General features: G+C 33.5%; 1 protein-coding gene across 1 annotated transcript; it reads left to right on the forward strand.

Moving 5' to 3' along the window:
* Positions 1-288: 288 nt before the first annotated feature.
* Positions 289-24,032, forward strand: LOC147077765 (heparan-alpha-glucosaminide N-acetyltransferase-like). Its single transcript, XM_085960748.1, has 7 exons — positions 289-916; positions 12,717-13,005; positions 14,819-14,990; positions 17,114-17,309; positions 17,624-17,791; positions 19,807-19,966; positions 22,552-24,032. The coding sequence occupies exons 1-7, from the start codon at positions 453-455 to the stop codon at positions 22,792-22,794; spliced, it is 1,692 nt and encodes a 563-aa protein (XP_085816874.1). The 5' UTR covers positions 289-452; the 3' UTR covers positions 22,795-24,032.
* Positions 24,033-25,138: the final 1,106 nt, after the last annotated feature.

Below are 25,138 nucleotides of genomic sequence, written 5' to 3' on the forward strand. Positions count from 1 at the left end.
TTAATATTTGTTATTAAAATCAGCACTGAATGTTAACTATTATTACCTATTGAGCCAATGGACTATTCATATTACATATTTTTTTATATTTGTTTAATAAGGTGTCAAATTCAAGAGCCTTTACCTATTGCAATAATTATTCATTCTCCCTCGAAATACCTAGTACAATGACATTTTGATTTATTAGTAAATTACAAAGAGGTTTTAATATTTAGGATAATAAATTATGCGGAAAAATATTTTTGTCATGTGGCAGCACTACATTAATAGTACTTTGCTTATTTTATTGCACTTTTGTGATGTCAACATGAGTGTGACATACCGTTTTTAATCCATTGTGATAGACATTTAACAATTCCGTGTCATGTGAATACGTTGAAATAGTGTTCTAATATAGAATCACATTATTTACCGCTACCGGTATCGTGAATTCAAATCAAACAGCCATCAAAATGAAGAATTTCCGCAACGTAATGTTTTATTCGCGGAAGTGTAACACAAAAACGCTGCAATACGACGAATCCTGTTTTACAGTTGTCTCCGATAGAAATGTATCGTTGTGGAAACAATATACGGAATGTGACGGCTGTGATAATATCAAAGCATCCGATATTACGGATGGAAAAGACTCCTTTATAGTGAAAACTATTTGGCCACTGAGATATGACATTAAAGATGGCGACGAGAGATCCATTTGCAATGGGACTTTCGCATTCAAGGAATACGGGAGATATAATATGAATATTACTTCGAAGGGTTGCTCAGGCATAACTGTAGTAGACCAACCAGACGAGCCGCTTTTACCCCTATTGATAGCCGTCGTGATTGCCTTGGCGATTGCGACTTTATGGTATCTTGTGAAAGGAGTTTGGAAACGACTGATTCAAACGGAGTTTTTTATTCAACTGTTTAGAAGGTATGGGAAAATAATTTGACTATTATAAATGCTCTCCATATGTAGCACATATTGTATTACTATAAGAGGTACTTAGAGTAAAATTAGTCAAATATTATAGTTATGGACAAATGCAGAGTTGTTAACGTTAAGTTAGCCTTAACTGAGATGTTCTAATATGACTTACAGTACTCCGTATCACTGAATTATATTTAACTCATTTAGTGCTAATGATGCAACTGGCACGTTTGCATTACCAGGCCATTAGATATAATTAACAAGATATTTAAATGTGGTAATTAAATATTAATTAACAGGTCAACACCTTTTTCTGTCGGCTCAGATGCTTTTTGATCCAATAATTCAATAATTGTTTTTCCAAATTTGAAATTTTCATACATTTTGATGCATCATTATTACAAACTAAGATTATATTATGTCGGGGTAGGTTAGGTTTGGTTTGGTCTAAAAAAAAGTTTAAAAATCTCATGCTGGCATCGGCGGCATATTTACCAAATATAAAAATTTAAATAAACATTTTTCAATACAATGTTAGACAAATTAATGTAGCAGATGATAAGCTAAAGAATAGCTACATAGTACTGTCCCAGATTGCCGATAAGAAACAATTAAAAATTGTATTTTATAACCGGTAATAAACACAATTCGATTTGATCAATCGATGACAGAAATATATTATGTAACAATGACTGCCACCATTCAATTTTAGTTTGTAAATTTGAAAACAAACCAAAATCCAACACGAAGTACTGGTTCCTAATGTTACTGTCATCTTCTTCGCAAAACTGGTTAATCCAATAGTTGGTAAATGTTTCATTATCTTGTGAATCCAAAATTTCCATCGATTGTTGATTTGATACCTCATTGATGTCTGCGTTAAAAGGGTTGAAAATCAAAGGTTTATGAAAATTAATTAATTCTTGATGATAACTCAGTTGGCCTACTTATCTTTAACAATACCAACGAAAGTGCTTTTTTGTGTTTGCTATCTGTAGATATACCTACCTAGATTTCCAACCTAAAAAGTGACAAATTTTTTTTCATGCATAATAGTTTAGCTTCAAAAGCACATCGTCAGAAAACAAGTCTGTGAGTAAGTAATTGACCTTTGCACTGCAGTTTCAATTAATTTCATTTTGCATAAAACATTGAAAAGTAAAAAATGTAGGTTGACGAGACGCTAAGCCGGGTCGTACAATTAAACTCGTCTCGAATAAGTCGATGTGGTTTTGTTGGCATTCACAAAACACGTCATGTAATTTAATGTACCTCCACACAAAGCCCGAATGTGACATTTTAGTTTGAAAAAAACAGCTGGTGTCGCAAGCAACAAATTTCACCGACATGGGGTGCAGGTAGGTATGTCATATCGAAAGAAAAATCATTAAAACATGTATCGGCATCAAATAATGCTTGTCCACGAGGGATTTATTTCTGAAAAAAAATCCAAAATCAGTATTGCTATTGAAAAAAAGTGTCAAAGTATCGGTCAAAAAATGTGCTGGAGCTACTTTTTCATTCATTTCGGCTAACTGCGTGACGTTACTGTCCTGGTATAGTCTCGCGTGTGGGCACGAAAGAAGTTGCAACATAGCGACCAGTTTATGTTTATGACTATGTTTATGGCTTATACTAGTTTATGACTATCCAAAACTAAGTCAAAATGATTTTCAATGTGCAAGTGAGCTAATAAAACAAAATATAAACCTTATTTCAATGAATAGAAGCTATTTATTATTTAGATTTTTATTTTAGTTATCAAAACGTTAATTGATTAATTTAGAAATTAAATGCTTGTGAAATTATTAATTGAATTACAACCTGCTAAATTTTCTTTGCGAATAATATGATGTCGTAATCATGCAGTCAGAGCAAGTCCTCAACATGAAACACATATATTATCTATGCCAAAATTTTTCAATAGTTTGATCGAAAACTTTGTAGAAAATTTGAAAATCATTATTTACTTGCATTCAAAATAGAAATAAATTACCCTACAATCAATATTTATCTGACAAATGTGAAGATAAAATAGTATGTTTAGTTTAGAGTTAGTACACAAAAAATGATTATCAAAACTCTGACGTCCGTATATCTACGTCGGCCACGTATTCTGGATAATTCCATGACCATCGGACAACCTAAGTCTCCTTACGCGGGAGCCCTCCTAAACGGTGGTGCCATTTCTTCATAAAGTATGTCTGCGTCACATCTGAATGTATATAAATAGGAAACCTGGTGTTTGCGGCGCTTCTAAAAAACGCCAATGTGTAAGGACGTAATCCATCTTTTATCCGGTAATTAATGATACAGTATTTTTAATTCATATCAAATTTATTATTTAATACGGGCTGCATGTTGCCGACCTCTGCCCTAATGGACAATTGTACAGTTCACCAGAAAAACCTAACCACTAGAGTAATTCCTAAAATTACTTTATCATGGTACTATATGTACCCGGTATCAAAGGTTACCTTGATACCTCAATAATCATTAATTACTTAACACTTTTCTTTTGTTTACGTTTTGACCTGAGTACTTGATTATTTGTAAATTTGACAATCTATGTTATATTATATAACGCATTGAACTTATTTCAAAATATCAGACTCAATAATTGGCTTATGTATTAATAAAAGACAACCCCATAATGAATTTGACATTACCAATTTATGTGATTGTATTAATTAATAATATTAATCTTGTGGTGTTAACCGTCAGTTTTTGGTGGGAAGATGTTATATTAATTAAAATAAAACATAACAAGCGCTAAAGATCCACACAATGTGGTTGCAAAAATATAGTTTGATATATTCGTCTTTTCCGAATACTATTTATAATGAACGGGTCCCAGTGGTGAAGGGTGGAGGTAGGCTGTTAAGATCTGACATAAATAGTGCACAACTACAAATAATTACAGATAGTATTGGGTTAGTTTTTAAAATTCAATTAAACCCTGGGTAATCCAAGTCATTGTAGATAATAGTCAAAAAGTATTTGTCTATCTATAAGGTATGTAAAATTATGCCATTAAACCATACATAATTTTGGTTATTTTATAGATGGAAGAATATTTTTTATCTATTATGATTTGGTTTAGGCAGGGCTTAATTAATTTTAAAAACTAACCAACACCGTCTCTAATGTGTATTTTTAATTCCACGAAAACACGTATGACTGAAAAAGTTTGCACTATTTTTGTCGGTTCACCCATAGCATACCAAAACTATTATGGTTTGGTTTAGGCTCTGTCTAACGTAATAAAAATAATAATTTAAAACTTAATGCAGTTTGTAGTCTTCGTTCAATGTCGAAGTCACTGGTTTATGCTGATAAAACAGCAACCATTGACACCTTAGAAGCCAATATTGTTTGTGCTGTTCGTGATATACGATCAGCAGTGCTCGAAAAAGTGGCCAAAATTGGACATCCAGAATGCGCTTCGTGAAGAACAGCCGTGGTGGACATATGCCTGAAATCATTTTCAAATGTTAATGCCATGTACAGTACTCTCTCAATGCGCCACAATGTACACGCCGTAATGCGCCACCCCAAATACCAGACATGTGTCCAATTAGTGAAAGCGGCGGACTATAACGCATATAGCCAAAATAATAATATGGTAAAAATTGAAACAGGTATTTCGTAAAAACAGTTTTTTTTTGAGAAATTTGTACTAGCAAATTACGGTTTTATTTATGATCAAAATCAAGTATTTACTTAATTATACATATTTATAAACTAAGTTTATTAACTAATAATTAAACAGTAAATCACTGACACAACCAGTTGTTCAGTGAGGCAGATAATCTTGAATGGCTTAGGATTCCTGTCTTTCCCTATGACCAAAAGCTTCATTTTGCGTGACCGGTTGCATTGGAGCCGGCATAATTGTGATGCGGTCCTTGGGCACTTTCCTCCCTGGTACATTACTTTCGTCATGATGAACGTACATTTTACGAAGGAGAAGTTTCCAAAATAAACCCGTCTCATCTGCTTTGTGTACTTGTAGGCGGCGGACTACTGAATTTGACAATCAAATACCGGCGAATTATAGAGCTTGATTTTGTGCTTTCAACAAGTAAAAATAACAGTAGATTATAGTAGTTGTCAGATAATCTAGCAGCGGATTACTGAGAGTGTACTGTATTGATGTTTCGAATTTAACAAATAAATTCATTAAAAATCAATTTTAGAATTTCAATTCGGATTAAAAAACCGCTTTGGTATGATACTATAATATTGATCTATTAATGTTTTGTTAATAAATTACTAGCTTCAATGAATAATAATATTATAATAATCTAATGATTACTATTAGTATTCTAAATATAATATTATGAGGTTATATTGGTGTGCTTATGAATCAATAAAGTAAGTACTTTATTTACTTATCACATGACTGCCTATCGACCACAGTAGATAATATAATCTGCATAGAAAACATCTAATGTTTATATTTATAACACAGTGACCATACACCTATATTTTATGGCATCTCGATCAATGCAGTACAAATTTAAAAATATATATATTTGCTTTGGAATATCATTTATGAGTCTGATCTCAACTGTCTTTGGGAAAATGATTTTGAAGGTACCTTAATGGTGCAAAATTGTCTCAGCGACTTGCAGATTCACCCCAATCGTTGTGAGCAATCATCAATCATAAACGATGAGTTAATTACTATTGAATTTACCCTACTGCTTTCCACTTATATTTTATAATTTGCCCTTGTCTATTCAAATGTGTCCAAAAAAAGCAACTGTAATTGATAGATACAGTGTTGTCATGTTATAAATTAATATTTCCTGCATTCCAGAAATTACAGTTATTTTATATTGCATGTTATTTCTGATTGGACTGTTGGATTATTTGTAGAGCTATAATAAGTAACACATCTTTCAAACATAAAAATACTTATATGAAGCACTAACACATAATAACTGTGTGAATAATAATATTGTCAAAATTACTGAAATAAAATCAATATTAAGTACATATTTAAATGTTTATTTTTACAAGAATCTAATAATCGTTTTACTATTACTAATTATATCATCATCTTGAATACCTAACTGAATTTTTTTTTTTAAACGGTATATGTTCAAACACGCGCGTTATCATCATTTTACTCCCTACTTCAATTATAGTTTGTCAATTTATGGCTACGGCCGTATGTTGTAGCTTAACCACTGGGGAATGCCAAAAGAAATGGCGTATTTCAAAAAAACACTACCTTATTCTTAGGTCAATAATTATTATAAAGCAATCATTATTCGTAGGATGTTTATCACACTCGAATGGTCAAAGACATAGCTTATAATGAGTATCTTTAGAATTATCTTCAAATGTGTTAATCTTGCCCATTTTTTGAATAATAAAATGCCTAATTCTTGTCAAATTTGGGATCACAGAGATTATCAATATAATTTTTTATCGTAAATATTTCACTATAATAATGTCGATATATATTTTACTGATGGTTTTATAAATGCGTTTAAAAATTAATAAATGTAAAAAATCTTAACACCACTACACATTTATGTACTGAAATATGACTATATTCTAAAACATTAGAGCGAGAGGTTTAAAAGAATACTATTTTATGTAATAAAAATACTTTATGCAGTCATCAAATGTTTAAAATAAATATAACGGATAATAAGGCTTCAAAAATATATAAATAGATTATATACAACGTTTAAGGTATGTCCAGGATCATGCTTTGAAAATAGAAAAAAAGCTCCATTTTGACCCACGCTGAGCACGTCCGCCTTTAAATGGCTGATATAAATATTATTCAAGCAATTTATTCCGATTTTTTTTCTTATACTAATGACAACACCGGCAATATTTTATACTCAGCTGTAATGACTTTTGAGATAGACATGATATGGTTATATGACAGTAACAGTGAAACCAACTTAATATATTAAAAACTTATGTCCTGTCTTTTCTTGAAAGATTATTCTGCTTCAGTTTTCTATTTTTGGTCACCACGGCTAGCCAATGGCTGCTGACCGATGATGTCATTTTGATAGAATATCAAATCGAATCAACATATTTTATTTGTTTATATTAAGTAGTCAATATCTATTATTATTTATTAACTGTACATACTAATATTTGATTGGGTTTGTATTTAGATTGATAATGGTAATGGAAAAAACAATTAAATGTCCATCTAGTCTTTCACCTAATTTTCTATTAGGTTGATAAAATGCATTAGGAATTTTACCAGTTTTTTTGTTTCATATAACAGGCTATCACGTCTTGTGCAATTTCATGTGAAAAAAATATACAGAATCAAATGCCAATAATTCAATTTCAATGGGAGTAGCCGAAGATGTTAAGAAAAACCTTCTATGCAGAGATTCCCAAACTTATTTCGCCCACTGCCCCCTTCACAAGTACTCAACGCCCTCCTGGAAATCTACCTTCTTTAAGCAAACAAAAAGAAAAATACAGTGACAAATTTTCTTTTCTATATCTATATTTCTACTTATGGAACTTAATAAAGAGTAAATAAGATGTCCTGATGCTTTTTTAATTCAACCATATTAACATTTTGCATTAAACGTAGAAAATTAAGATAACGAAACATAATTAATATAGATATTACGAATAACATAAAAAATCGTCCTAATGCGAAGGATGAATGCGGTGCGCAATTATATTTTTATCAGCAGCACATTCCTGTCGGCTGTCATCAGCACATGCCTGTATAATAGCGCCTGTACACGTGCATGCATTTACTTGCACAAATAGTGTTTATTTTAAACTATCACGATAATAACTGTTTACATGTAAAAGTGCTGACTGTCTCGCCAATCTCATTTTTCAAGAGTAAGCGACACGCGATGTTGACATTTTATGGTGCTATTTGACAGGTTCAAAATGAGCACGGTGTAGTTGTTTTTGTTTACCAGCAGGTTCGCTACTACCGTTTTACAGCGCAGGCGCAGATATTGCACTGTCCAATTATCACATGAAAACTCAAGCTTCTAAACTTTTTGATACATGCATGCAATCCTGCAATCTGCATGATAATGTGTGTTTACACATGCATTTTTGTGTTATGGCCGCGATAATACATACTGTCCGCAGTAAATCCGTGCACATGTAAACGGTGTATTGGAAAATATAGTACTTACCTGATCACTGCAAATTTAATTAACCGTATGTTACACAACGCGTCATGAAACATGTACAAACCGATTTTTAAATTTTCTTCTGATTTATTTTCTTCCACCCCCCATTATTAATATTCAATGTCACCCCCTTTCAATTGCTTCAAAGGGCACTACCGCCCCCCTAGACTACCCAGCACCCTTTATAGCACTGTTTTATATAGATGGGGTCGTATGCATGAGATTCCCAAATTCTTTATAGGCTAAATACTGCTCATTTGTATGCATGAGTGCAAATGTAATCCGTTGGTTAGCGACGGCATAATGTGTCATGGCGTCCATATAACGGCAAACTTATAATATTTCATTCCCCGATCATTAATTTAAAATTTTGAAATTGTAAATGTGTCTGAAAGTATGCGAATGGTACCATATAAATTTAATGATTATAAATGAATAATTATTATGAACTTTAAATAATTTTTCAGTTATTTTATCACATTTATTTTATAATTCTACTGTACGAAAGGATAAAGTATTCCCAGTTAACATTTCCATTTGGTGGCAATACATACAGTTATATTATGACTAACTTCACTTCAATCACTTCTATTATGAGATGTCAAAACGGAATAAGAATAAATGAATGAATGAAATGAATAAACAGCACGATTAGGAACTGTTTTTAAAGTTCGCAAATGTTTTACAGAGTCTACAAAATGAATGAGGGCCTCAAGCAAATGTTTGTTGTAATGAATGCATTATCAAAATGACATTTGAAATTGACATATAAAGCAGCCATTTTGAACGACGTGTGAAGTCAGATTGCTTACATCACAAACAGTGCTATACGCTATATGGTGGAAAATCGGTTAAATAGATTATAAATAATTTCAGAATCACATACATACGGCCCATGGATCCTAAACCAAATGAATGAAACAAACAAAAAATTACCTCTGATCTACTGATTAAGTTAGCCACATATGACTTCACATTGCAGGTTGATTTGAAGACAACTTCACACTTCTACTATGGCATTCCCGCTTTAGTTTCAGTCACTTCTAATTAACTAACTACATACATACAAAATAAGCCTTGAGTACTTAAAGATCTTCTCATATCTAGAGTCTAAATTCTTTGGGAGTAGTCTTATCATTGGCGACATGTCGACCCTTAATCGGCAGAACAACGTAAGCGACAATTCATAAATTTTAGAGGAGAAGGTTTTTCTTAAATTATTTCCGTAATTAGTTCCAAAAATGAATTCTGTTAATGTGGTTAATAATAATTGGTTACTGCCTATACGGAAATTATAAAACAATTGCATTAGTGCTTTTAGTTTTCGAGATAGTGGCGGTAACGCTGTTTTGCTTATGTCTATGACGCGATATTTTTTCCAGGCATGTCGCTTACGCTATTTGGCGTAAGTCGTTTTTATTTATAAATTTCATGCTAATTATCATGACAGGGCATTACTAATTAAGTATTAAAATAAATAACATAAGCACCCATTTATTTTACGAAAGGGGGCGTTAAATAAATTAAAAATACTTTGACTTTTTAAATTAATATTTTTGCTTGTAGATACTTAATCACATATAGGTAAAATAAAAATAAATGATTGGTATTTTTAAGGTTTCTCTTATATTATTAATATTATCAGGTATTGTTATTTTTCAAAATGAAATCGGCACGTATCTACTCGTACATAATTAAATATGGGGACCTACTAATTATGATAAAATAAAATTGTAATCAACTATTCAGTTTTACTTTCAGATTGTAGTCGCCCGGTCGACATGACGTCATATGACATCATTGTGACGTACTACCGTAGTGATAATAGCATTCGAGAAAATAACGCTAGTCAAATGCTGGCGTTATTCATTGTCCCCATACACAAATAGGTGTTTCAGCGTAATAATATCTATGGTGAGCAGTGTGTGTTGGGTGGCTTGCCTCGAGCGTGTATTGGCTGACGTCACAATTACATCATGTCGTTGGGTGACTTGATATCACTAGTTAGAACATAGGGCTGCAGTGGGTCTATTCTATAGGTACTTATCGACCGCTAAAGTGATAGATATTATCAAACTTAGGGTAGGCTTATATAAAAGTGTTAGTACTTATTGCAACGTATTGTAATTGTTACAATAAGTGCTAATTCTATAATACAAACCTACCCTAAGTTTGATAATATTTATCAGTTGATCACTTTAGCGGTCGATAAATACAGAATAGACCCACTGGTAATAGAAAATGTATTTCTATCAATTCAATGAAAGTTGAATTTTTCATAAAATAAGATAGCATACCCAGTGTTGCCCGGTTCTTATTCTGACCAATCACAGTATAATAATTCCTTGATTTTTTCCCGCTTTGTCAGTCCTGTCCAAAGATTGATGATTACGGAGATCTCATTACTGCCACGTTTACCATCAGTTTCAGCCCATAAAAAGCAGTATCCATTATTTGTTCCACTTTCGTAGATACTTTCATTATAGTATGCGTATTTCGACTAGGGAGTGTTTAGCACCTTCTCGAGGTCAAAACTTGCGCACAAAACGTCATTGTGATTTTTACTTTTGGCCAGATCATTAAAGAACATCATGCATTTATCCTTTACGGTAAGGGGACATTTGTAAGTATCCGTTTCAATTAGCCGAAGTCTCTCGTCACCAGACATATTTGTTACTTTCTCGCAAAAAGAACACTATTATCTTTTTTGGTAGATGAAAACCCAAGTTGAACTTACTGTCTATTAAATACGTTTCTGAAAACATTCCGAATCACGACATTAGTGATTCATTCAAAGAATCCAAATTTTCAGTATAAATTTTATATACATTTTTAACATTTCAAAAATCTACAGGAAGATACTATTCTTCGTAGATTATTCCGACAGTAGTGAGATGGATCGGCGGGTAATTATTGTTTAATTAAACGCAATTTACCAAAAAGTGTCGCTTACGTTGTTCTGCCGATTAAGGTTCGATCTTTTGTTCTAAGAAGATCACACTGGCGAGGGGTGGAGGTAGGCTGTTAAGTTTGACATAAATAGTACAAACTAAACTTTTTCATCCATACTTATTTGTTTTCATCGAACTACAAATACAATTTACAGATGGTGCTGGTCAATTTTTAAAATTCAATTAAACCCTGCCTAAGGCAACCCATAATAGTTTAGGTATGCAATGGGCGATCCCATATCAATAATACTCACTTTTTCTGTCATGCTTATTTGTTTTTGTTGAATTAAGAATACGTCATAATATTACAGATGGTGTTGGTTAGTTTTTTAAATTCATTAAGCCTTGTCTAAACCAAATCATAATCAATAAAAAAATATTCATTTATCTATAAAATATCTAAAATTATGTATTGGTTAATGTCATAATTTTAGATATTTTATAGATAAACGAATATTGTTTGACTGTTATCTAATATGTCTTGGATTAAAGCGTCAATTACATTGAGCTTCTTTACGAGCTGTTTGTTGGCGAATTTAAAAGCGGACGATTCAGCTACTGCGATTTGATGATTACACACAAAACTTTCCATTCGCTGAGAAGCCACAAGCCAGCGACTATTTTGACAGAACGTAGTTCGTTTTTTTACCGGGAGGTTGGTACTGTGCTCTACTGCGCAGACGCAGTAGGCCCACACGCCGGCGTGTAGCGTGTAAAATTGACCGGCTTTCAACTTTTCTCGGTAGAGTTTTTACAACCTGCTTGTTAGCTTGTTCGATGATTACACTGGGCGACTTTACAGGCAGATCATAAATTCGCCAACAAACAGCTCGTAAAGAAGCGACGCTTGAGTAGGGTTTAATTGAATTTAAAAAAATAACAAACACAATCTACACATTGTAGCCAGTAGTTAAATGTTTAGTTAGTTCAATGAAAACAAATATGTAAAAGTTTACTGTGCACTTTTTATGTCAGATCTTAACAGCCTACCTCCACCCTTCGCCACTGGAAGATCATTTGGGCCTCCACAGAGTGGCGGTTTGTATATTATTAAAAAATAAGTCAAGAAAGCTTGAATATTCTTTTAACAAATTACACGCATTCCACATGCATAGGAGAATGTGCCAATCACTACTGTACGCATTGTAAATAGGTCATTGTCCGGTATGTAAATTTGTGGTTGAATAATATAATGTGTATATCTTATATTTTCAGATTTGCCAATCACGTATACGTAGCTTAAACCACATGAACACAAGGATGAATGTATAACTTAGGGGTCGTCCATATATGATGTCACACTCGAAAGGGGAGAGGTGTAATATAATGTGATGATAGGGTTAGTGGTGGGGGTGTATAAAAGTCATTTTTATTCTGAGAATAATATATTTTGTGAAAACGTTATACTTGGGTATCGAAATCGATCCTTTTCAGTGAATGTGTTTTTTAATAAATAGGAAGTTCAAAAATGTGACATAATTTAGACAGGGTTGTAAAAGATTTGTGATGTTGGGGAGGGTTTAAAATAATGTGATGTCATTTATCGATGACCCTGTGTTGTTGCAATTTTTAAATTAAATAAGTGTCTTATTAAGAATTTTCGCCGATTTATCAAAGTAATGTGACAAATTCGGTGCTTTTATAAAAAAGCCGTCTATCATAACATAATTATTATCTTATTGTTTTATAATAAAGAAATGAAGCGGAACTACTAGGGGCAGCGGGAACAAATGGCAGTCCAACACGGCGCGGCAGCACTCGCCTGCTGTCTGCGGACGTGTTCCGAGGCTTCACAATCTCGCTCATGGTGCTGGTTAACTACGGCGGCGGAGGCTACAAAGGGCTGACACACGCACCCTGGAACGGGCTAACTATCGCTGATCTTGTCTTCCCGTGGTTTGCATGGCTGATGGGCGTGTCTGTGTGCCTCTCGCTGCATACCAGATTGAGGACGGCCATGACTAGATGGAAAGCTTTCTTGCAGGTCATTATTAAATTATTAAGTATGTTTATCTCCAAATTTATTTAAACAATGGTGATGTCATTTGCTCCACCTCCGTTCAAGTTATGTAACAGTGACACATCCGTAGTACAAGACTCAGGTGGGCCGGTTACATTGTTTATTGTGAGATGGATTTAGAGCTCTTCATAAGGTTTATGTAGGCGTTCGAGCCTTGGGACCCACTGCTCAAATGGTTGGAGTTTATCAACAAGGATGCAGATAGGCTGAGTGTGATCAATTCGCACCGTGAGTATAAAACCAACGTATCTGCAAATTTTTCAATTTCGAGATTAAATGCAAAACAACTGCAGAAGTCGTGAACCTGATCATGTAAAAGTTAAGTAACTGAAAGAACATGCAATATAATGTAGGTATAAACCAAATATTATGTTTTTTTTTAGAAAATCTATTTCTCCTAACAAAACGAAGACTTCAAACCCCAATATATCCAAAATATGTCTTTTGCAGATGCGTTGGTTTTACACTCACGGTGCGAATTGGAAAGAGAGAAATCTCTGAATAGAGAAATTCACGGAGGACTGTTGTGAAGTCCACCATCAATCTGAATGGTCTATAGCGCTAGCTTTTAATCAATAATGAAATCGTATTCAACTTCTCTTCTAATGTAAATTTTGATAAGATATTATAAAAAAAATGTTAATTTTAGCTTATTTGTTACTATATTAGGTAGATTGAATTAACTGGTAACTCATTTTACTAAAAAATGGGGCTTCGTTCAGTAGAGCTTTATAGAGTGCAGTGTATGGTTAAAATTAATATAGTCAATTCCGCTCAATTGGAACACATCGGGACTAGGGAATTTTGATCCAATTAACCGGAGCTGCCCCAATTAAGCAAATTCCACATAAAATATATTACAATGAATATTTTTCTTTCAAAAAAAAATTGATTTATTTCAGGAGAATAATAAATTCTAACATGAAATAATTAGGTACCTACTTATTTACAAATTAATTCCGGAAAATGCCATGATATGGTAGATTTTAGTACACCATTTCAGCGAACCGTCATAGACTTGAGCAAAGGAATTTTACTTGAAAGTGTCAAATTTGGCATGGGTAATAAATATTTAAATAAAATTTACAAAAACGAAATTTTCACATACGTCGCACACGCAAGGCGGTATATAGCGGTAATTGAATACAGTGCGGCAATGGTTGTGGTAGACTGTTGCAGTGCCACACCCACGCAACTGTAAACATTATGTGATATCTGATTAAAAACAACGCAACATGCAATTGAAGTGCTCGCATATACGAACGAGGTCATGTCACATTCAAGTTTTTTCTTGAGATTATGTGTAACATAATATCCTGAGATTTACTGCCAAAAGTTGGTATGTCTTGAAATCATGTTTTAGAGACACGCCCTTTAAAATCAGGCTCAATGCTAATTTTCTTGTGCTTTATTTTTTTCACATAATTGATCTTAAATTTACTGTCCCAATTAAGCAATGTGAATTACTGTTAGTTCCGTGGTTATGTTTTCATTCCTTGAGATTTGTCACAAATAACCGGTTGTCCCAATTAAACGGTGATGCAATTAAGCTGAATCGTCTATATTACAAAAGCGCTGACAGTGGTTACAATTATTCAACATTTTTTTTTGTTGACAAATTTTTATTCAAATTTTATATTGACTAGAGATCTTGAATAAGCTAAATGAGCTATTTGTTTTAAACCAAACATTTTTGTGCAAATATATTTATAGGATACTATACTTTGTCTGCTGTTAATGTTTTATGATAAAATCATATTTTTTTTATTGCATCTAGGTCCTTCGTCGCTCCGCAATTTTAATAGGACTAGGCATCGTACTTGGCTCAACAGGACGCACCCTCGATGAGCTAAGGATTCCTGGTGTCCTCCAGAGATTAGGAATCGTCTATCTTATCGTCGGCGGCTTGGAATGCTTTGCAATGAATGCATCCCACAACTATATGCCAGGTTCGTTGATTTTGGTCCATTACAGTATTACTCTCGAAACGTTTAAAAACGAAAAAATTATCAAAAAATTAAACATCATTGCACAAAAAGTGGTGTCTCCTCGTGTAATCATATATGCATGGATATTTGTTAAACTCTTGGCAAACTAAAATGTAATATTCCGGCAGTGTGCAAGTCCATTAGATAACGTGTGTTTTGTGAATACCAACAAAGTCACATCGACATAATCGACATCTTGCAGTCGAGACGAATTTAGATGTGCGAGCTGGCTTACACTACAGGAAACATCATTGACTACAAATGTAATTGTGGACTTATCAGTATTTGAATATAGACTCCACAATTTAAAAGATTTGACTGACTAAATCTATAATTTATCATCTTTAAATGCTTATAGTTTTTGGAAGATGCATGTGGTTAACAGTGTGAAGACTGTTGCATTATAGCTAATTAGTATTAGTAATCTTTTTTTGAGTTTCATTTTCATATATTTAGGCTTCAACCACATTTTTATTGATTCAACAATTTATTATTTATATCGACTGTGGAAAGGAAAAGGGGCGTAAGCCTCAGTTTTTGCAAAGTGGGTTTTATTTGTTATTAGCAAAGTATTCAACTCAATACATGGTATGCCCAAAGGATTTAAGCTGCAAATGACGAATTATTATGAAAATTTAGCTTTTAGTTTTTAGAAATGAAGGGCGTGTGAATTTTACGTCCAGGAAAAGGGGCTCAAACCACGTCAATGACATTATAAGTCGTTTAAGCAATCTTTTGTGGTAAGGAAAAGGGCGGTAAGCAACTTAATCCGTAAATGTATGAGGATAATGGCAGTTTTACTAAACGCTGACCGCCGGCTGGCTCAGGTATGAACCATAATGAAGATTAAGCCACCTAATAGTTTCGCCCGCTCGTTTGACAGTCCAACACGTTTTTCGACACTCTCTCCATTAAAATTCATTTAAAGTATACTAATCCAGTGAAAATGGCAATAGAAAGAAGTTAAAATATTCTTAAAATGTGTGGTGTTAACATGGATGGAATAAACAACACAAAGAAAAATGGTAAGACCTTAAAATTACGCCTTGAAATTTTTATGCCGCACAAGTGAAGCGTCATCGTTAATTCTCTGTAAATTGTTATAAAACATTATGTTACAACTTATATTGTGTCTTAATCATTGGTTAATGATCTCTTGTTCATATTAGATGATAAAATTAATAAAATATTTGCTATATTTACTTCAAACACCGCCGTGCGGTTTATAGGTTATGTGACATGTCAAACACAATTTTATACTGAACTTGGTCCTATGTACGCTTATATTTACGATTAAAATCATTGTAATGGACAAAAATTATAATTATGCACCGTATTATTTATAGTAATAACATAAATCTCGAGTAAAATGCGTTTTGTTTTAATTTGTTGTCAATAGCCACTGATCACAGTGACAAGTGATTGTCAAGAACCAAATACATCCGCAAATATTGGTTATTTGTTATAATTATTGTAAATAACTAAGATTAGCTTGAATCAATATACTATGTCTATCTATATATAATAAAATATTTGCTATATTTACTATTATCATTATTACTATTATGTAATGATTATGTGTCATTTATGGTTTAATAAAATACTTTTTTTCTGAAAACAATAAATTATGATTGTTCTAATTTTAAACTTAATATAATTAAACCATAGGAAATGAAAAAATATTAAATAAACACCTAGTGAAACACTATAAAGAAATACATTCCCAAGAATTTAATTAAAAATAAGTGTGAAAAAAGGCTATTTGCTGCGTAAGTCCACTGTATTTTATGAATACGACATTTGAAATTGGTAAGGAAAAAGGATGTTACCATCATTTTTTACGGTTTTTCTCTAATAACTTACGTAATTAATGTCAGATTGGGAAAATAATACACCAAATTATTAATCATTATGCACTTTAAGTCTGTGTATATTTTTTATTTTGATTTTGACCGAAAATCATTGAAAAAACGTTTTTTGCTCCTCCTGTAAAATTTGCTTTGTGTGGATTACGCCCTTTTTCCTTTTTACAGTCGATATGTTTCATAACCTTTTAATTTTTTTTTTTTTTTTTACCGTACTAGGTACCGCACTTTTGAGGGACTTCCGTTCGGCATGGAAACAATGGGGAGCCACCATAATACTTGTGGCAGTCCACACGGGAGTTTCCTTGGGGTTGGAGACTCCTGACTGTCCTCGCGGCTACTTGGGACCCGGCGGACTGCACAACCATTCATCGGCATTTAATTGCACCGGAGGCGTGGCTGGATACATTGATAGGTAGAGGGAGTCTTATACAATCTTAGTATTAAAATCCTTGATGGCATAATATTTTTAGTGTTATAGAATTGATAGCCGTAAGAATATTAATATTTTGATTGAATTAACATATAATGCTAATACAGTAAAAGCCCGTTAACCGGATCGCTGCCAATGACGTCTTAAGACGCGAACTTTTCCGTGAACGGTATGCTGCTCATACAAAAATGACGTCTTTGGACGTCCTGCTTTAAACGCGATTATACTAACGTATGTCAATGTGTTTAATAATCCTGTGTTCATTGGCTCAACATAATATAATTATTTCCTTTCAGGGAAGTGTTTGGAGAGTCCCACATTTACAAAAAAGGAAAGTTCCGTGAACTGTACAAGCCGGAGGTGGCTTTTGATCCAGAAGGACTCCTCGGAACTCTCACCTGCGCTTTGGTCGTCCAGCTGGGAGCACAGGCTGCCAGGATTTTGCTCGCCTACACGCATGCCAGGTAAATACTTAGTTGATTTTATAACAACTTCAGGAATTAGCTCGTTGCTGTGGGGAATATATATATCATCCAACGTAGTTTCGAGATAATAAATAATAGTCTTTGAAATTTTAAAACTGTACTAAAAATCAACATAAATCATGTTTTTGCTCTCTAATTAAGTTCAATATTTTGTCGGATTTAATGATTTTTTCTGAATCAATTGGCAATGTATTCAACTGAAAACTCGTAGTGACTTTTGCCTCAACAATGGTAATCATTACACTTTGCAAGAGTGTATTGTTGCAAATACGAGGTTTAGGCTACGAGATTTGTCATTCGTACTACATTGAGCGTATATTCATATACATTCCTGTAATAATTATACATGGGTAGAGTTGGGTTTGGGGAATTTCACGATGGGAATTCTCGAGAATTGAAATTTTTAACATTTTGGGAAATCCCGAATTCGAGAATCTTTTCTCGAGATTCCGGATGTCTTTATTATCAAATTAATTGAAAAACGATTTTTTTTTAATTGAAATAAATTAACATTTGAGTTTGAGTGTGTGCGAGTGTGCAATCGTGTGATTTTAATTCTATAAATAGATATACAATTACGAACTAAATGTATATGAAAAAAGTGGACACAACACAAAACGTTCAAAGACTGATTTTTAACATTTTTTGGCATTTAAGGCTATACCTCAGTTGGGGCATGGTCTAAAAAGATCGTGGCTAGGCGATGCGCGGATTGTGCAAATGACGCGTGCCGAACGAAATATAATTTGTAATATAAATCCAACATGCGTCCATTTAATGTTCTGTTTATTGTTCTATTAGTAACAATAATAATATATTCATTGACATGTTTTCTTTTTCAAGTAAATGGGTAACGTTTTTTAGTCATCTTTACACGATTTAAGAATTAATACCCCCGTCGCCATCACAAAACAAATCAACGTGTTCACAGCTCGCTTTCGGTCTCCGATTGCTAGCGAGTCCAAAATTTCGTCGCACCTATAGTTGAAAATTATTTGCCAAGTACCGTCTTAACACAATTATGCCAACGTCGACTCAAAATTAGCGCAATTTTGTGTCTCAAAAGCGTACGCGATGTCAGACGCAGCCATAGACAGTCTGTTTTTTGAAATTCTATTTTAATAAGTAATATTTTGAATTACTTGTGTTTTCTTGTTTGTCTTCTTACTTAACCCTTTGCTGCATATTGTCGCAAATTTTCGACATTTCAAACTATTTCGATATAGCCAATGCCATCTGTGTAAATTATCAAATAATATCCTTTTTCGATGCCTAGAAAACTGTTTTACCATAAACATCCTGCTTTACCGATTTTGTTTGGACATTTCAAGAAATAAAACATTTCTGCATTATAGTCTCTGCATTTCTGCTTTGACAGTTGACGAATTTGTATGTACGCGAAAATCCTCATTTGTAAATAAATAAAAAAAATGTATAGAAGATTGAAATTGGTTATATAGGAATATATGTTATAGAATAAGGTGTGTACATTAGTTTTTTATAATTGTTATCATATGGTTTTGTATTTTGTCATACTGAAATGTAAGATTTCCTAATGTCGTAAATCTGTGACACCACGCAGTAAAATACAAAATTTAATGGAATTTTCGAAAAAAAAAAAGTTATTTTTCCTTCATTCACAAGGTATTTTGACACCAAGAAAAAAAAATTTGCAGTGTAGATAAAATAAAATCTTATTTTGGAATTTTTCTGTTATTACGCTGATTTTAGGATTTTTACAGGCTTTTTTTAAATTTCTCGATATCTCGAAAATTCTTTTCTGGACATCCCGAACACTCCTTTGGGACACTGAAGATAACATTCTAAAGAATCTAACTCCATAAATAACTAATTCCCATCATAATGCCCGTTTTTTTAGCACCCTCGGTGTGGATTTGATTTATGCACGGTTGAAATAAAATAATGTTTCTGGAAATAGTTTATTTTTGCTAATTATCGACAGTCAATAATAATAAGGTATATTTTGGTTGTAGAGCCCGTGTAACCCGCTGGTTGCTGTGGGGTTTGCTGACAGGGCTGGCTGCCGGGGGTCTATGCGCTTTTTCCAAAAACGGCGGCCCCATCCCCATCAACAAGAGCCTCTGGTCGCTCTCTTACTGCCTTGCAGCGTCCAGCACTGCATTTATTATTCAGGTATGTATTAATTTAACACAAGAACCATCATACCCAAAGACATTAATGAGAACCTTTCCTATATAGATGGAACCCAAATATATGAATGTAAATCTAAAAAAAAAATCCTAAAAATTATTATTAAATTGACTGTCAGGCCTTTCGCTCTTAGAGAAACTAAAATCTGACAAACTGGTTTCTGATGGAACTCATAAACTGGCCAATGATTAATGCTTCGCACACGGCGCTACTGAAACCCATTTGCAATAATAATCTCATAACCTCAAACTGTCAAACCCATTGTCTTTCCTACTTCATTCTTAGCTTTTTTTGTAGTATCTTTACGGGAATATTCTGGCAGCCTGTAATTATACAGGCAGAAGTATTTTTCAACTTCTGCCACAAATTTTAAATAAAATATCGGTACGCCCATCTTTAACTTTTGACGTCTAGACTTGTTATTGCTTATTCAGTTCAGTTCAGTGCTACCAATTTTGGTAAGAAAATATGATTTTTCATTGAATCTAATGATATTGATACTGCTGTTTTATGGGAGACTAGCATGTTGCGTTTCTTCAGTTTAGTGGCAAACGTTTTGAAACTGAGAGATTCTAGTCTTGCCGTGAGCGAGCTGCCATTGAAATACATTATCTAGATACCGGCTAGAATTTTAGTTTCAGTCTTGTTCTTTTTGAGTATTTTCGTGAGCGGAAGGCCAAACGCATTCCGCATAGCAGATTCGATTGTAGAAATTTTCACACATTTATCACTTGCGTCTGTAAAAACTGTAAGCATTTAACACAATTTCACATTCATTTCACATTCATTCATTTCACAATTTAGATGGTTTACGAAAGTTTTAATTGAATTTTCAAAACTAATCAACTCTATCTGTAATTTGTAGTCTTAGTTCAATGAAGACAAATACGAATGACTGACAAAGTTTAGTGTTTACTATTATTTATGTCAGATCTCAACAGTCTACCTCAACCCTTCGTCACTGGTAAGACCCACGGGTTAGGCGAATTTGTAACAACTATTCCTACATAATATGTAACAGGGATGGCCAGTGCGTTGATCGCGGACATAATAATATATTATTATACTATTTCTACGCCCACGGTGGCCGCGCGGCATAAGCGTTGGACTATCATGCCGTGGGTCCCAGGTTCGAATCCTGGGTCTGGCAAGTACACATATTGTTTTTCAATATGTGTGTGAGTCAGGGTATGGACCTAATAGGTTGAGCAAGTGGCTGACATCCATTTCTCGTAAAAAAAAAATCTGTTAATACAAACCTCTACTCTGTGGAGGCCCATATGATCCTATTCGGATCGGACATAAGTGGCTGACATCCATTTCTCGTAAAAAAAAATCTGTTAATACAAACCTCTACTCTGTGGAGGCCCATATGATCCTATTCGGATCGGACATGGTCGGAAAAAAAAAATACTATTTCTTGTTCAAACCAGTCAAAACTACTCGACGTTCCAGCTCTTAAAATCCGCTAGTTTTTATCTCTTCTCTTACATATCATTATCAAGAAATACAGTCATGCGAAGAACACAAGTAATGGGCTTAAACTTGGAAAGAAATTCTACCGGCTAACATTAATAAAATAAATTTAAACTCCTATCATTGCAATTTGACGAGTCGGTAGATTACACGGGTATGTGTTTTAATTCGATTGGTTTTTAAAGACATGAAAGACATTCAGAAGAATTATTAACAGTTTCACCAGTGATGGAACGATCCAAAATAGAAGATATTATATTATTAATGCATTTAAGTCGTATATTAATCATACTCGATTTCCTATTTATAAACTAGTATCGGTAACGTCTGATGGAGCTCCTGCAATGGTTGGAAATCATGTTGGGCTTATTACTTTATGTAAAAATTAGGAAGCAATGCCTACTTGTATCAGTTGTTGCATTATACACCGGCAGGCATGGCACCCGCAAAGGGGGTCTGACAGGGCTCTAGCCTGAGGGGGGCCCGGCATAGCGGGTCGACCAGTTAAGTGAGAAAAACACTAACCACAAATTTGCTCGAATAGTAAAAAAAGTCGGGGTATTCACATTTTAAAACACATGGCTGTGCGATGCAATTTGATGTGGTATGATTATTGATGTAATTAAATGATAATTCATGTATAGAAAGGGTTGCATTGTTACTTGGCTACCACAAAATTTCTAATGTTCGATATACATGTAAATTGTGTAACTATGTCGAAATTACAATTAATGTGTACCTACTTAATTTTTTTAGAAGTGAAAGACATAATAATATTATATTATTGTCGTTAATTCGATTTTTTTGTGTCGTTATATTTTATATGTATAAAATATCTGTTTTCAAAATACATAGGTACATACTTACATATTTGAATTATAAAAAAATGGGTTTTTATTGTTCTCGCATGATATAATTACAAGTGACATCAAGTCCGATCGCCATAAATAATTTTTGCAACTAGTCGATTCTAGAATATAAAAGTGTGGCCACCCCTGATATATAACATCTACCCTATAGAGTCCCATATGATTCACTCAGCAACCAGAGTAAAAATGGTAATTGACTTTTTTAACTGTCTTATATTTCAGGCCATTTTATATCTCGCTGTTGACATGTATGCGGTGTGGGGTGGCCGTCCCTTCTATTACGCCGGCCGTAACGCACTGCTCCTCTACATCGGGCAGGATCTCATGAAGGAAAGGTTCCCCTTCGAGTGGAAGATCCGACATCCCTCCCACATGCAGCTGCTGGCAATGAACAGTTTGGCGGTCGCCTTGTGGCTAGCCATCGCCGTGTTCCTGCACAGGAAGAAAGTCATACTGACCATATAAGTTAAAAAAGAAACGACCGATTGACGTTTGAAACACGGAGGCAATAATCAAACTTGATATTTTTACACTTATTATCGTTCCATTGATTTATTACACTTAAGTGAGACATTGCTTACCTGTCATTTTAGTGGCACACGATAGCAAATAAAGTAACTTATAACTATATCTTTTTCACTTCATGGCGCCCATAGTCTATAAAGATATTTTCGTCTTCTTCCATGTCTGCTCATCAGTCAGAGCATGCGATCACCACACGGCGACCCCAAGAATCCCTGTCGCTTATCTTCAATCCATACCACCCAAGGCATGAACAAAAACGAACCACACGTGCGAGTGAGAAAGCATTTGACTTGCTTATATCTCCGCAATATGTGTTAGGGTAAGATAGAATTTCGACGGCTGAATTAAATATTTTTTGTAAACGTCGCAGGTAATTATTGATTTGAATGACTACATTCATTTAAAAACTGCAACCATATGCTGAAATTTATTGTTTTTGTGTTAAATAGAAAGTTAGTGCTAATTATCTTTAGTTAATTTAATAGAAAATATGTTAACTATGCTGTGTGCAAATTTGGTAGCCGTACTGAGAAGTAACATGACGTTTTATAGTTAAGTTAATAATAATAAAATTGAGGTTCTACTGTGCGTTATATACAAGAAACACGACTTCATTTTGCCGAAAAATAGCCATTCTCTTTATATTAATACTCTGAGATACCACCACATATCCAGTATCTTTCGCTTAAGCGTGTGTTGCTTTGACTCGCTACTGTCAAACTGCATCGTCAGAATACAAGCATTTAAAAGTTGGCACTTTGTTTTAACATAGCTGTGAATCCCAGATAATCTATATTCATGGCACCCTAAAATTATTACCTATTTACCACACGGTTTTTCACATTGGAAACAAACTAGACACAGCTACCACCATTTCTCGTTGACATTTAATTTTCATTTTATTAATTAGTTTTTAATCAGAAGAGGAAGGAAGGTCTGAACAATGGATCTTCATTTGGAGAAGAAATGGTGATATGACAGCAAGTCGCAGTCAAAACCTTAGTAAAAAAAGGGTCATATCTGATTTGGACTATAAAAACCTTTGGGATTTGTGGCGCACACCTTTTAGACTAGGGCACCTGTTTGAGTTATTCTTGTAAGTTTTACGACACACGTGGGTGTCTTATATAGAGCAGAGTAAAGTCTCACTACAGTAAAACCCCATTAATTTGAAATCTAAAAAAAAAATTAATTACGAAGAGTTTGAAGAATAAGTTTTTTTTTGCAATTTTGTTTTGTTTTCCATTTCTGGTACAATTTCTTTCATATTAATATCAGTGTTGACTGTTATGTTTCATCATAGAATTAGTGGAAAATGCTACAAATAGATTTCGATTTACAGCGAATTTCGAATTAATTCGAAGTATTCGTATTAACGGGGTTTTACTGCACTTGTAATTTATCAATGTCTTTGTCCTGATATTATTTTTTTTTTTGATAAGCTATAATCACTTTTATTATACAATCTATGACTAGTTAGGATTGACAGAGAATCTATGAAATTTATATTCTATTCAGATTTTTTTGTTTAAACTAAAGTCTGCATTACAAATTACCCTAAAAAAGGCTTTTCTGTGCTGAAAAATTGCCAAATTACTTATAAGTACATTTGAATTCAAATCATGATTATGAATCCATAACTTATGATAATACAATATATATTAAATAAAATATGATGCAAATAATGTCGTATCATTATGGATTAAGATAAATAAATACATTTCCATTTTCTGTTATCTATTCTATAATAAAATAAAGTAGACTGAAAAATACTATCAGAGAGATAAGAGATAGTTTCTATTAGAAAAGTTCACCTTATTGCATATATTTAATTGTATGTAATGAATATTAATTTTGTGATGCATCATTAGTCACTGTACATGTACATACTAAACCCGTAAATACTCAATATAAAATACTTTTTTATTGAGATATAATACTTCCATACCTACATTTTATAATTATTCAATATTAATTTTAGTGCTTGCTATATAACTATGGAATCTAATCCTGCCTAATTTTTCGCAAAATGGCAGCTCCCAGTTAAAAATATCACAAATTTTGCACATCATATTGCTCTTTGTCATAATTTAACAGCGCATTATTCCGCTTGTTACCCCTACTGTTGTAGCCCTATTCATGTAGTCTGGGTTTACTGTCCACTAGTCACGAAATGCACAGATAGATAAGAGATGGAAATAATCATTTTTTGTATCTCTTTCACCCACGTCAGCCTAGTCTGTAGAGTGACCGTCTTTCTATAGATATGAAGTCATGGGTCGTA

The sequence above is a fragment of the Rhyacophila brunnea genome, unplaced genomic scaffold (genome assembly GCF_057557595.1).
Source record: "Rhyacophila brunnea isolate RB1 unplaced genomic scaffold, BYU_Rbru_1.0 scaffold_12, whole genome shotgun sequence".
Lineage (NCBI taxonomy): Eukaryota > Metazoa > Arthropoda > Insecta > Trichoptera > Rhyacophilidae > Rhyacophila > Rhyacophila brunnea.